At 39.5% G+C, this 12,815-nt stretch overlaps 2 protein-coding genes across 4 annotated transcripts; one reads left to right on the top strand and one right to left on the bottom strand.

Moving 5' to 3' along the window:
* Window positions 1–26: 26 nt before the first annotated feature.
* Window positions 27–4,209, top strand: spring1 (SREBF pathway regulator in golgi 1). The gene is made up of 6 exons (XM_037098715.1): window positions 27–433; window positions 575–743; window positions 2,188–2,344; window positions 2,472–2,623; window positions 2,902–3,015; window positions 3,674–4,209. Exons 2-6 carry the CDS (start codon window positions 648–650, stop codon window positions 3,755–3,757), a joined length of 603 nt encoding a protein of 200 aa, XP_036954610.1. The 5' UTR covers window positions 27–433; window positions 575–647; the 3' UTR covers window positions 3,758–4,209.
* Window positions 4,210–5,116: 907 nt separating this feature from the next.
* Window positions 5,117–12,011, bottom strand: LOC119019819. Of its 3 annotated transcripts, XM_037098713.1 has the most exons (4): window positions 11,278–12,011; window positions 9,834–9,965; window positions 7,209–7,363; window positions 5,117–6,539 (listed from the first exon to the last, which is right to left on the bottom strand). In XM_037098713.1, the coding sequence occupies exons 3-4, from the start codon at window positions 7,335–7,337 to the stop codon at window positions 6,066–6,068; spliced, it is 603 nt and encodes a 200-aa protein (XP_036954608.1). In that variant the 5' UTR covers window positions 7,338–7,363; window positions 9,834–9,965; window positions 11,278–12,011; the 3' UTR covers window positions 5,117–6,065. The 3 variants fall into 3 exon arrangements, with proteins under 3 accessions (XP_036954608.1, XP_036954609.1, XP_036954607.1); XM_037098714.1 differs by lacking the exon at window positions 11,278–12,011 and having other exon boundaries at window positions 9,834–11,256; XM_037098712.1 differs by lacking the exons at window positions 9,834–9,965; window positions 11,278–12,011 and adding an exon at window positions 7,466–7,517.
* Between the last annotated feature and the right edge of the window lie 804 nt (window positions 12,012–12,815).

Genomic DNA, 12,815 nt, shown 5'->3' with positions numbered 1-12,815 from the left:
TTCCGGCCACACCACATCCGTGTTGGAAATTTGTTTTGCTCACGGTGGATGGCAGATGTCGCTGGATAAATATCATGATCGCCGCTCGCCAGACGTAATGCGGGGCATTGCAAAACCGTCTTCTTCAAAGGAGACGAAACTGCGTCACTAGACTGCATTATAGTATATTTTTTCCTTCTTTATTTATCAGCGTATAGCTTATCTGAGACAGAAAGCTAATGCTAACCACAGCTAGCTTGCAGGCTAACAAAGCTGTCTTTTAGGATGAAATGCCGTTAGCCTTCGTGCCCAGCAGTTACGTGTTTCGAGCTTCAGTTCACACTATATATTTACAGTAATTGTCCGTTTTGCGCAACTGCGAGAGTTAAACCTGCAGCATGGGTTAGCTAACGTGGCTGACTCTACTCTGAAAATAACACCAACTCACTTATTGGTACGTTTGTGGCTGTTTTCTCATGTGTGCTGTCAGATTAAGCTAGCTAACGTCAGTTGACAGACCTCGTTTTGTTTTTTTTCATTCTTTGAGTGACGTCGGCACACATTATTATACGCTCTTGACATTAACGTAATTCAGGGAATTGATGCCCATGGAGGTTTGATGTTTTGGACGGACACTGTCACCGGCACCTCCCCCAGAAAGCCATGCTATGATGGTGCTACGGCGGTTACTGAGAAAGCGCTGGGTGCTGGGAGTAGTCTTCGGACTGTCTCTCATCTACTTTCTCACCAGCACGCTCAAACAGGTACACAAACTCCCACCACACTGAAGCATAAGGTAATCTGGTCTGTTCCAGCAGGGTGGCCAGTCTGAGCAAATAATAGGAAGAGAAATAACCAGATATACAGCCAGACATAACTTGATCAGCCTGTCTCCTGACAAATCAAGGCTCCACCTCACACAGATGCTAAAATCATACGAACCCCATATTACCTCAGAGCCTCCATGCGTACTAACTTGTAATATTGCCTTCAGCGGCTTAATGTATGAGCTATTAAAGGGATAGCTACCTTCATTGTAATGATAGAAAAAAGATTTGATCTCTATTTTAAAGGGTCTGTATTAAACTGACTGAAATGTTACTGACATTAAATGGCCAGGTAGATTAGCTGGCCTGATTTTTTATTTTTGATGTGATAGATTCTGATTTTAGGGCGGCAGCTAATGACCATGGAGCGTCTTTGGAGTTGGTGGAGACTAGTTAATAAACAGTGGAAACAAACTCCGATGGGTTACTTTCTCTGTTAACAAGATCAGTAATCATCCTATATATTGATATTGGAATTTTTTAGTTGCTGATGAGATGAGATGTTTAATCCACTACAAAGGAAATTCAGTTTGATCTTTTAAAATCAGTGTCAGCATCTGCCCCGAAATTGAGTATTGGTCGGACATTAATCAATTTAAAAAGTCACAGAAACGAGACACTAATCTATGATGAAAATAACTGTTAGGTACAACTGTTAAATCGCTACAATTTTATACAGTGCCTTTTTACAATATGCCTCTCATCACACACATGCTCACCACAATCGGAAGCAAATATAGGCTTCATTGTCTTCAGGACACAAGAATACTTCAACATGTGGAGAGCCTCAGCTGACATATCTTAGAAAAAAGTATTTTTTCTCTTCAAAATTGCCTCCACAATTACATATTACATTTGTTTTTTACATATCAACAATTTAAAACCTAAATATATTCAGTTTACTTTAATGGGTGGCTAAAATTCTTCATTTGCTTTTTTTTTTACTTGATTATTAATCTTCTTATTGGCTCAGATCTAATTAAAATTTGATCTTTGCAACATTTTGGTTGTATTTATTAGGCAAGGATCCAACCGATGCTTTGTTAAGAGACTGTTTAACATGTGACATGTCCTCTCTAACAATGAAAATGGCGTCCATTACATTATATTTTAATTTTGATAATACAAATAATGATATCTGTATTTATGTATCACTTATCAAAACAAAGTGCTTGTGTTACAAAGTATTTCTCATAGCAAGCAAAGAACACATAATGCATACCACTGAAACACTTAAAAGCACAGCAGTAAAAGAATGAAATCAGTGACTCACAACAGAGTAAAAAACTAGAGTAAGATGAAATCAGGGAAGGCAGTGTGAGAAGAAGAAACCATGTCTAATATTTGGGTATCGTATCAGCACTATGTATGAACTTTGCAGGAGGAGCGGACCATACGGGACCGCACGCTCTTAGAGGTTAGAGATTCAGACCATCGCATCCCCTGGAAAGTCCGTTTCAACCTGGGAAACAGCAGCCGACAGATCACTCAGTGCAGAAACTCCATCCAGGGCAAGACGCTGCTCACAGACGAACTCGGTGAGTAATGCAGCCGTTACTCACCGCCATACAGTGATGATAACACAGCAGCTCCATGGGAACGTTTTGGGGACTTTTTATCACTTTTAATCAGTGTTTATTTTTTATCTGTGTTAATGTTTTACAGGTTACGTCTGCGAGAGAAAAGACCTGCTGGTTAACGGCTGCTGTAATGTGAATGCTCCCAGCAGCAGACAGTACATCTGCAAAAGTTGCCTCGCCAATGGCTGCTGTAGCATCTACGAGTATTGCGTGTCTTGTTGCCTCCAGCCTGATAAGGTAATCTGTTTTATCAAGGATGTTCAGGGAATTGGGTTATTGCCTTCGTCAGAAAATGCTGCCCACATGAAGCCTGTATGATTCTACATGCACACATTTAAACAGAAGATTCGAAAAAGCAAGACTACAGATGCTGTATGTCTCAAAGTCTGGTATTTATTTTTAATTTTTGTGTACAGCAATGACAATTAGAGATGAAAAAGAGCAGGTAACAGATTACAATCTGCACTTGTGTGTTTTACACATGCTCAACTTCTTATCTGTGTACACTTTTTCAGCAACCTCTACTTGAGCGCTTCCTGAATCGCGCCGCTGAGGGTTTCCAGAACCTCTTCACTGCTGTGGAGGATCATTTTGAGCTGTGCCTGGCCAAGTGCAGGACCTCCTCCCAAGTATGTTATGAGATAAATGAAAGTGTAAACGATCGACGCTGATAGACTGCGATCATAACTTTCGAAACACAGGCTGAAACACTTTCAATCTGATCTGTTTGCTTGATTAGTCAAAACGGTTGACTCACAGACACCCATCCACACCTCCTGCCTGTTTTTTGACAATGTCACTCAGCTGTCAGGGTTAGACAAAGGATCTGAGAAACTTTCTATAATGCATCACCATGACTCATTGCAGTCGTTGCCGAACTGGAGAGACAACGCTTTTGGGCTGTTCTCTATGTTAGTTTTATGTCATACAGAGATTCTCCGGAGATTAGAATGTCTTTTGACATTCATTCTGTACTTTCTTTGACATTCACTCTCTCCAATATCAGTTGCTTTCAAAACTCAGAAGTTGGACTTCAATTGTATTGTCAGTTGCTCTCCATAACAGCACCTACCACATCCCTCAAATCAGTGTTTTATGATTCCTGGAGCTGAATAAAAGTTTTATTTTATTACAGGCCTAGTTTACTTTCAAAAATGAACCTGTCATGGACATTTAAATGCACTTGTGTTCTTTGTAAATTCATTAAATGTTTATTAAATTAAAGTTCTATCTTAATAAATAAATACTTGAATTTATAATCTTTTCTTCTTTTTTCATCTGATGCAGAGTGTCCAACATGAAAACACCTACCGAAACCCTCAAGCAAAGTACTGCTACGGAGAGAGTCCTCCAGAGCTCCTTCCTGTATGAACCTCTTGAGGTTAGGATGTACAGGAGGGAAACCAGTAAAGCGTCCTTGTTTGGACACCTGGCAGCACTTGGAAAATAAGAAACTCTCTGCAAATGAACTGCTGTCTTGGATAGTTTTGCGTTCAACAGTGTCAAGGAGATGAAGACATCCAAGACCAACCTCAAAATGGACAAATTCTCTATGTGATTTGATTATTTACACTTCATAAGTGCATAGAACGCTTCATACATTCATCCGTGATGATCATCAGGTCTACATAGCAGGCAGCTCATCCATCAGAATCCACTTCCAACCAGTTAATTTCATAAAATCGGCTTCATTTTAAAAGAAGGTAACCGCCGTTTCATGTTCTGTTTAATATGTTAAAAAACAGCCAAGAATGTGTCATTTTTTTCTGTGTATAGTGCATGCATATGAAACTGGTATTTAATAAAAGTGACTGTGAAGTGGATTGGGTTATAGCTTTTTATCAATGGCGACATTCGGAATTTCTTCAATAGCCGCTTTGATTTATCAATGGAGTATGTGTGTAGTCTAAAGGCAGGCTGGATATTTTAAAGCTACCAAAGCCCAAAATATAATCATGTATTTTAAAACTTGCCAAAGGAAATAATGTGCTAGACAAAAGGAAAAAGTAATTTATGGTCAAGCAGTGCCATGTGAATTTGAAATCACAAATTGGCATTATCTGAATAGAAATCATGCAGAATAGGAAGGTATAGTTAGCTGTTTCGTAAAAAAGAAAAAAAAAGAAGTGGCAGAAGACAGTTTCATGTAGATTTTCTATGGCAGTCTCAAATGCGCAGGGAAGTTTTAATTTGTGGAGGACGAGGCCCACATTAATCTTTGTTTCAGTGTTGTTCTCTCGCATTGCTTTGATGGGAGTTTTGACAGACTTATCTGCCTCACCGTGCTCGGGTCCATCTGTCCACAGATTTCACCGTGGAGCTCGGTGATTGGAGTCCCACCCGGTGGCTCTCTGAAGGTGATTCTTATCAGCCCCTCTTTCTACCTCAGGCAACATAGCCCCGCTCACAGGGGATAGATGGTCGGAGCAAAACAATTAATCATTATGAAGGCTGAGAAAACAAACTGCCGTAATTAAGAAATGTATTAGAGCCCGTGTTCGTTTGCCTCTTTGGCGCGTTGATTAATGACTGTCACATGGGAACGATGTCATTTGCTGTACAGTATTGAGTTTATTTGAACAAAGCCATTTTCTGATACAGCTTTTAGACAAATAGTTAAACATGTTTTGGGGAAATACAAGTGTGGTCATGCCAGTAGTCTGATAAGAAGATTGATGGCAAGATTTCTTTGTTTTATTTATTTATTTAAGTTTAGGGTAAGGATTAGGTGAAAAAATGAAAACAAACAAGATATAATATGTTGATAAGTTAGAGGTCCCTGTAGGTTACTTTGTTACTGTCGGCTTAGCTATGCAAGGATAGTTATTTCCAGTCTTTATGCTAGATCGAGCTGACCAGCTGCTATCGTCAGGCGCACATTAACTCGACACATGAGAGTGACATTGATATTCTCAACAAACTCTTGGCAAGAAAGTTAATGTTTGATTTGATTTATTGAACACCACATAACAGAGAATATTAACAAAGACATATGATAACAGAATATGGAAGGGAGGCCATAAGCCTCAGAGGCTTGTCATCAGGTCAGAGCCTTTTATGATATGAATCAAATAAAAACTACTGATTACAAGGCTGACATAAAAAATTGAAAAAATAAAAATAAATAAATACTGATAAACAATAAGAAAATGATATAAACAAGTATAAAAAAGAAATATCTGCCTGTCTTGTACTCTAATAATAACAAAGGCGAAGCCTTAATTAGAGGATAACCTTAATAATAATCAATGATAAGATTTTTCAACAGTTATTTTAAACATTTACAAGGACTGACCTGGGAGCTTTCACATTCTTTAGGTCCTAAATATTGCCCACAAAAATTGATAGATCAGCCTGGCTGTTTCCCAAAAAGTCATTGTATTCCTGTAAATGTTTTTTTAAAAAAAGAACAAACAACTATTTTATAAGCTATACTCGAGGCTACACCAACACTAATTCTGTTAAACCTGATCACTTATGATCACTATGAAAATTGAGGTGCGGTTTTTAAATGCACTTAAAAACATAACATTCTTTAAATGTTCTCTAGGCCACATTTCAAATCAAAAACAATAGTTAAAAAGCTTGTTACCATTAAAGTACAGCTGCCATAATCTGTAACCCTCTCTGCCTCACAAACTGAGATCTGCTCGTGTTAAAAAAAAAAAAAAAAAAAACTTTACAAGAGGTATCCACTCCCCTCAAAGTAGCTCTGATGGTTTGCCTCATTAACTCCATGTTTCACCTTGTTTTTCCCTATGACCTTTGAAATTTGGACTGGCAGCTTAGACTCCAGCCAGTGCAGATAGTCCCTGGCCATCTTCAACAGCGTGTGACTCCACTGTTTCCTGTCAAACGCAGGCTTAGGCATTTTCGGTGGAGGTGGCGTCGGGGAGCAGTCCCCTCCGAGGATTTCTTTCAAACACACTGCGAGCATTTTGACCCTGGAGATGGTTTCCCTGAGCTTCGCGTGAAGTGAAACGTCTAAGGGGTTCAGGTTATTCTTTTGGTCCTCCAGAACTTTCTCCAGGCCTTGAACCATGAAGAGGAAGCTGCACTGAACTTTTGACCCGTCCAAAGAAGAGTTCTGATTCACCTCCAGCTCAGGGAATCCCGGGGGCCAAGTGCCGAGGTTCTTCCCATTGGCTTCATCCTGGAAGAGAAGACCAGCACTGAGTTAAGAAAGATGATTTTTGAGACTTTTCAACTTTCACACAAAGTAAACCTTTAATTCTAAGATTTCTTCAGCTCCTCACTTAATTTACTCACATTCACCACATTTATCTTTGCAGCTATAGCTATCAGTTACTTTTCAAATTAAAATGTTTTCCTAAATCCCAGCCTTATAGAGCATGAAGAGATGCATTTTTACAAATTGAAACTTTTGGAGAGTTTAATCTAAAGCAATGTTTCACTATGAGATCTAAGATCTAAAAACATATAGAGGATAAAATTTTATTCACCTCAACTGAACACGACATTAAACTGCTGCTTACATTGCAATGCATCAGTTTAACTGTAATCATTGCACTGCTAAACCTATTTTAGGACTGAGTCACTATTGCCACTAATTTTTATGTGCTTAAGTAAAAAAACAAATGTACATTGTGATTCTGCAACTTTTGCTTGTTTTTCCAAAATCACTCAATCTAAATATCCTCTCCACTGCTGCCTGCACAAAAAAGACAATCTCTTCATGTCTGTCACTTCTGCTGCTGAAACTGAAAATGCCTGAACTAGAATTAGAAAACCAGTGTGATGAAGACAGAGACTACTCTTCCCTCAGATCTACTTCAGAGACACGCAGGATTGTGTTACTTACAAAACTTGTCAGACTCCCGATAACCAGACTCTCGGTGAGGGCCGTCAGCTTTCTCGCCCTGCATGAAACTCCAGCAGGGTATTTCTTCGGCACATGTCTTGCATCCAAGCTCTGCATCAGAACCATCATGCAGGCACACAGCACTTTAAGAAAACCTGCAAATACACATCACACACATTCAAAAACAAAAAAAGTTTATGTGAAACACTGATGAAGGAATGAATGAGGAAAAAGTGGGTGACATGGCATACTGTTACCTGCTCTGTGTTTCATTCTGACTCTGCTCAACTTTTCAAATATGACAAGGACTTGATTCCTGAACTTATGCACACTCAGCCACCCAAGATCATTTTTATACTTGCACAACTCCGAAAAGAGGCGTGTGAAAGAGGTGCTGGAGATAAATATCTACTATCTCTAACTTGGCCATATCCTTTGAAGAGAAAAGTAAAATTGGCAAACCGATCAAGATAGGGTTTATTTGACAGGTCAACACCTTACGCAGTACTTTTTGTCACTTCCACTGAAGGAAATGCTGACTGAAGATAAAGAACTATATGTGGAACAGAACTCTTGTGAAAGTTTTATTCATTTCCAGTGCAGAGATGTTCATAAAAAGAAAAACCTTGGGTCCAGTCTTTGCTCTGGGGAGATGATTTGGTGTGTACCCAGAGAAAAACAGAGATCATTTTATTGCTAGCTTTCATTCACTTTGCACAGGCTACACACAACAGTGAACCTGCAGTCTGTAGAAGCATCCGACACCGAAGATCAACAACCATTTCATCTTTACATCCGTTCAGATTAAACACTTTTTTCAGACAAACAGCCATCTTTGTCGCACGTCATTTGCTCATCACACAGGTTGTGATGGCATGTTTTTGCGCAATGATTGATTCATTCCTCCTCTGATTCCCCTCACACATTACTTCCTCTGCGTAGATGTGACGCCAACCACAGACCCAACAATATCCTTTCATGTTGACCTGGTTCAGTTCTGTTGAACCATCCGACTGCATCTTCTACACGACTGGTTTGATATCATATACTGTAGTCTGACAGTAAGTTGCCCGATCCTTAGCCTGAAAGTGGAGTGAAATATTTTTGGTTCATTTTTCACAAACAAAAAAAATGATACAGAATATTACATCATCTGAACAGCTTTATTAGGTTTAGCTAGAATAAGTTGTCAGAAATATCACAATATCACAAATTTAACAGCACAGGCGAAGGTTATGGCTGCAGTTACTTTAGATTTACTCTGATATACCTTGATACAGTGGTGGACTCAGGAAGCTCTCTTGGATGCCTTCATGTTGGATAAAAAAATTAAAACATGGCCTCTAAAAACCCCTGGAGAAAACGTAAGGGTGCTCTTCTAGAAAATGAGAGGATGCAGCTCCATATAGGCCCTAAATGCCAGAAAGCGGTTTAGTGAGAAAACTGTTTCTCCGTGAATGCATCATGTCACTTCGTCTTGCCCCTGGCCCCACAGACACACTCATTGATAGAAAAGGCAGGAGTCAGGGCAAAATGATTTTATTTTTGTAACAAAATCATAGTCATGAACAGAGCAGAGATAAATAACAAAATGAACACTGCACTTTTCAAAAATGATATAAATAAATAAATACAAATAAATACTGACGAAAAGAGAAACAGAACAGTTGCCGTACATCTTCCCATTACTGACTACGCAGCCTCGCCTAACTGGAAGGTACCACCTGCTCAGGTGAACATTTTCTGAACTAAACACAAATCATTCCACTCAAAATAATAAATAAAACATTCATTTAAGATTTTTCTGGTGCACCAGCTTAATCAAAGTATCATTTCCTGCACAATGGTCACACGTTTCCTTCCAAAATGTGTCAGTACGCAATAACTCAATCATGCACACCCACACTCAATAAATAACATGACACACACCAACTGTTTGTTGTTTAAAAGGATGGGAGGCTTCACATGAGATTGTAATGTAGCCCCTTCTTCACATATAGTACTTAACTGTATTCACCTTTATTCCTTCCTGACATGAGCACTGAAGATAATTGCTACATTGTATAAGTAAAGTGTTATTGTACAAAAAGGTTAATAGTGAATAATAAGAATATTTAGATTTGGATTGTTTTCAAAAAGCCTTTTTAAGAAAATAGATACACTTTCAATATGTGATTATAATTTCAGCTACATCTCAGTCGGCTGCCCATACGTTTAATTTACATTAATTCACTTCCAAAACAAATAAATATCAATAAATTACAATACATATAAATAAATAGATTAAAAGATGCTCATCAGATTTGAAAGGATTTACTGCCTGTGCTCTCATGGGCGGCCTTCGTGGTTCATGTTACAGACCTCCCCTGCGTTCAGTGACTGTAGCGCTCCAGCCCACTCCTTCACTCTGATGATGACACCCAATCCGTATGCCTTTTTTTGGAAGTCGTCACCGTGGGACAGTTTTGGTGGGGCTGGCTTATTCGGCGGAGGGATTTTCGGGTCAGTATTCCTGAATAAGACCTCTAACATGTGTGGAATGTCACTGAGTCTGCGCCTGACCTTTGCCAGGAGGCCATCAACAGTTTCATCTTTGAGAGAATGTTGCCTCTGATATTCTATTACCTTTGACATGTGCATTTCAAAAAGCACAGTTTTGATGTAGATGTCCTGCAGCTTCTCAGGGATGGTGTTACCAGATATTGTGGAATTAGGGACATCATCCATCTCTGCATGACTGAAGTTATGAAATTTTACCTGTAAGAGATAAGTTAATTCCTCGTAAGTGTGGACTGAACCTTGTAAAATAACATTTTTTTTACATAAAGGGGAGAAAATCAGCTGGCAGTTCAGAGCGAATGGTGATACAGATACTGACGAAACAAGTGAAAGTATAGAAATAGCAACTGAACTCAATTCAGCATCTCTCTGTATCAAGTACTTTTAGATTGTGAGTGGCGGAGTCTGCCATTCCCATGCTGGATTAGAAAAGCCTTTGCATCAAATCCACACGTTATTAATGTTTTCTTACTCAATGAAGACCACAACTCGCTTAAAGACTAACATGCCAAGAAGCACAATGCACTTGCAATGACGCATGCACTGCGCTCTGCACCAGATGTCAGAGCCCTGTGTGTTAATAATAAAACATAAATACAGGTCCCATATTTTAGAAAGTGGGACTTCCATGTCGATGTCTTTTTTTAAATATATATAAAGCGTTTCTAATGACTACAAATGCTGTAAAAATATCAAAATCCACAGAGAAACTGTGCCTTAAATGAGCTGTTATAGCTTGATGCAATGCCTCCAGCACAGTTAAGGTTGCAAAAAACACTGGCACGTTTGATGCAGAAACATGGGGGGGAGTACCTGCTCTGGCCTGTGGGAGCTGATCAATCAGTCACGAGTAAAGAAAAGTTTAAGTATACATGTCATTTTTTAAACTAAGGATGCTGGTGCAGCTCCTCCTGTCACCGTGTGAAATGGTATCATCTCACACTGAGTACAGGCCCCTGAACTGAATTGAACAGAAGCTGACTTTGTAAGACTTTGTAAAAACAGCCAGTAACCAAAGATCTGCACTAAAACACTGCAAACATTTGGAACAGGAAACCATTCTCTTGCAATGTGGTAAACCGACCAGAAGCACACTCTACTCAATCCTGCAGAATGAACTTAATAGGCCGCATTCCATTCAACCTCAACCATGTGCCCCTCACATCCATATTTCTGATGAAGCAGCTGCTTAAGGGGTGTTTCCTGTCCTATCAAACTGCACTCTCTCACAGCAGAGGTCGCAGCCTGTCACTTAGTACAGAAATCGAAAGGATCACAGCTTTAGTGCGGCTTTGAACTGACTGTCTCTGTGGGTAGATGTGAGGGCAAACCTCTTTGCATCTGTAAAAAGGGATGTCCACATTTTGCCGATTCAGCAGTGCATTCACCAGCTACAAGGTTGCACTTGGCAGAAAAATGTCCTCGGAGGCCTCAGTGTCGCAGACAGTTACAACAAATGATGCAACAAATTGTACAGGAAATACTGTGTGTCATGCATAGTAGTACTTACATATTCATCGTGCAGATTGTTTGCTTCAAGTTTCAGTAATCTTGTAAGGTCCATAATCTTTTCTATAACATGATCACAGCTGGATTTCATGGTAGTCGGATAAGAAAACCCCGGCCTCCACTGGACTCCCAGGAGCACCAGGACAAGCGCTAAGAAAAGATTATGAGAGCACCCGGTGAGAAATCATTTTGGTTTTTCAAGGTAGTTTCTTTTTATGGGCAAATTAGGAAGCAGATAAACATTCACTTTAAGCCAAAAATGGAATCGAGAACTGGTGCTTGAAATAAAGCATATAAAATCAGGAAAGGGCATCATCACTTCCACAAATTCAACAGAATTCTGTTGAAAACTTTTTAGGATGCAGCTTCCGTTTAAGCGGTAGTTCAGTCCCAGCTAATTCGCAGTGTAAAAAGTATGCTGGATGAATTTCAAGAAACCATAAAATATGTATATATAATCAGTCCCAAATATTTAACACAGCACATGTATCTCTGAGCAAGACTGTCCCATAATGCAAACAAAACCAAACTGTTACTATGTCATTATTTTAGGTACATGTACATATTCAAATGCTCTCTAAAATAATAAAAAACATATTTACCATAGGAGCCCAGAGGTCCACCAAGTCTACAATTCATAGCGACAGAAGTTGTGATTTGCTTAATGAGTGGCAATTCTTGATAGACAAATCTCTTGAAAGCAGCCAGGTGTAACTTCTTTTCACGGGTCAGTGGTTTATATACACACTGTCTGACTACACCCACCCACCCACCCCCGCTGACATCTCACACTATTAGGAATGACAAAATTCCATGATGACACTTCTTTGTGACAGCGCGTCGCTTGCCTCAACCTCAGAGGTGTGGCATCACCACTTCACGCGCTCCTCAGATAAGATCTTGAAGGCGTCCCCGAATACTTACTTAGCCTCAGTACGTACATTATTAGCATATTAACCCCCAATGTGGTGGTCATGAGGTGATTAATAATGATGCATGGAAAGAAAAACTGCTAGGCGAACTTTTCCCCTTAAGTGTCTTTTTTTTTTTCTTTTTGTGAATGTTCCATTCATTTAGGCCTTTAAGAGTAATTCAAAACAATCTGAAAAAATATTGCTTTGCCTGACACTCCGAGCGAGTCCAAAAACTATTGAGGTCTCAATGTGTTGCTGAACTAATTGTCTGCACACCTCAGGTAAACTGATCTCGAATTTCTTTATCATGCCATTAGTTACACTCCCACATCAGCTACACTACTTTCCCCCCCCTCCGAAACCATGAATGTAACAATTTCCACTTGTTGCTCAGTCTGAAGCGAGAGCCATGCAGCGTTCCTCAGTTTCTCTCCAACACTTTATGAGATGATGGCAAGTATGAATCCATCCTCCAAAGTCCCCCCCCCTTGATTAATTTCTGGTAAAACTACAAATAACAGCCTGGCTTTGTACATTTATGACTCATACATGATGAGTGAATAACTCTTGCTCTAAGTCATTTACGTTTAATGGAACGTGTGTTTGTGCCATGAGCCTTCATTCA

This window comes from Acanthopagrus latus, chromosome 5 (genome assembly GCF_904848185.1).
Source record: "Acanthopagrus latus isolate v.2019 chromosome 5, fAcaLat1.1, whole genome shotgun sequence".
In the NCBI taxonomy this organism is placed as follows: domain Eukaryota; kingdom Metazoa; phylum Chordata; class Actinopteri; order Spariformes; family Sparidae; genus Acanthopagrus; species Acanthopagrus latus.
This window is presented reverse-complemented; position numbering and strand designations above follow the sequence as displayed.

Excerpts from the sequence above, each read along its gene's own strand:
- LOC119019819 (XM_037098712.1), bottom strand. Across the intron at positions 6,540-7,208 it reads TCGGGAGTCTGACAAGTTTT|GATGAAGCCAATGGGAAGAA; the intron begins GTAAGTAACACA and ends CTTCTCTTCCAG.
- spring1 (XM_037098715.1), top strand. The coding sequence starts at position 648 with ATGATGGTGCTACGGCGGTTACTGAGAAAGCGCTGGGTGCTGGGAGTA. Across the intron at positions 2,345-2,471 it reads GCTGCTCACAGACGAACTCG|GTTACGTCTGCGAGAGAAAA; the intron begins GTGAGTAATGCA and ends AATGTTTTACAG. Across the intron at positions 3,016-3,673 it reads AGTGCAGGACCTCCTCCCAA|AGTGTCCAACATGAAAACAC; the intron begins GTATGTTATGAG and ends CATCTGATGCAG.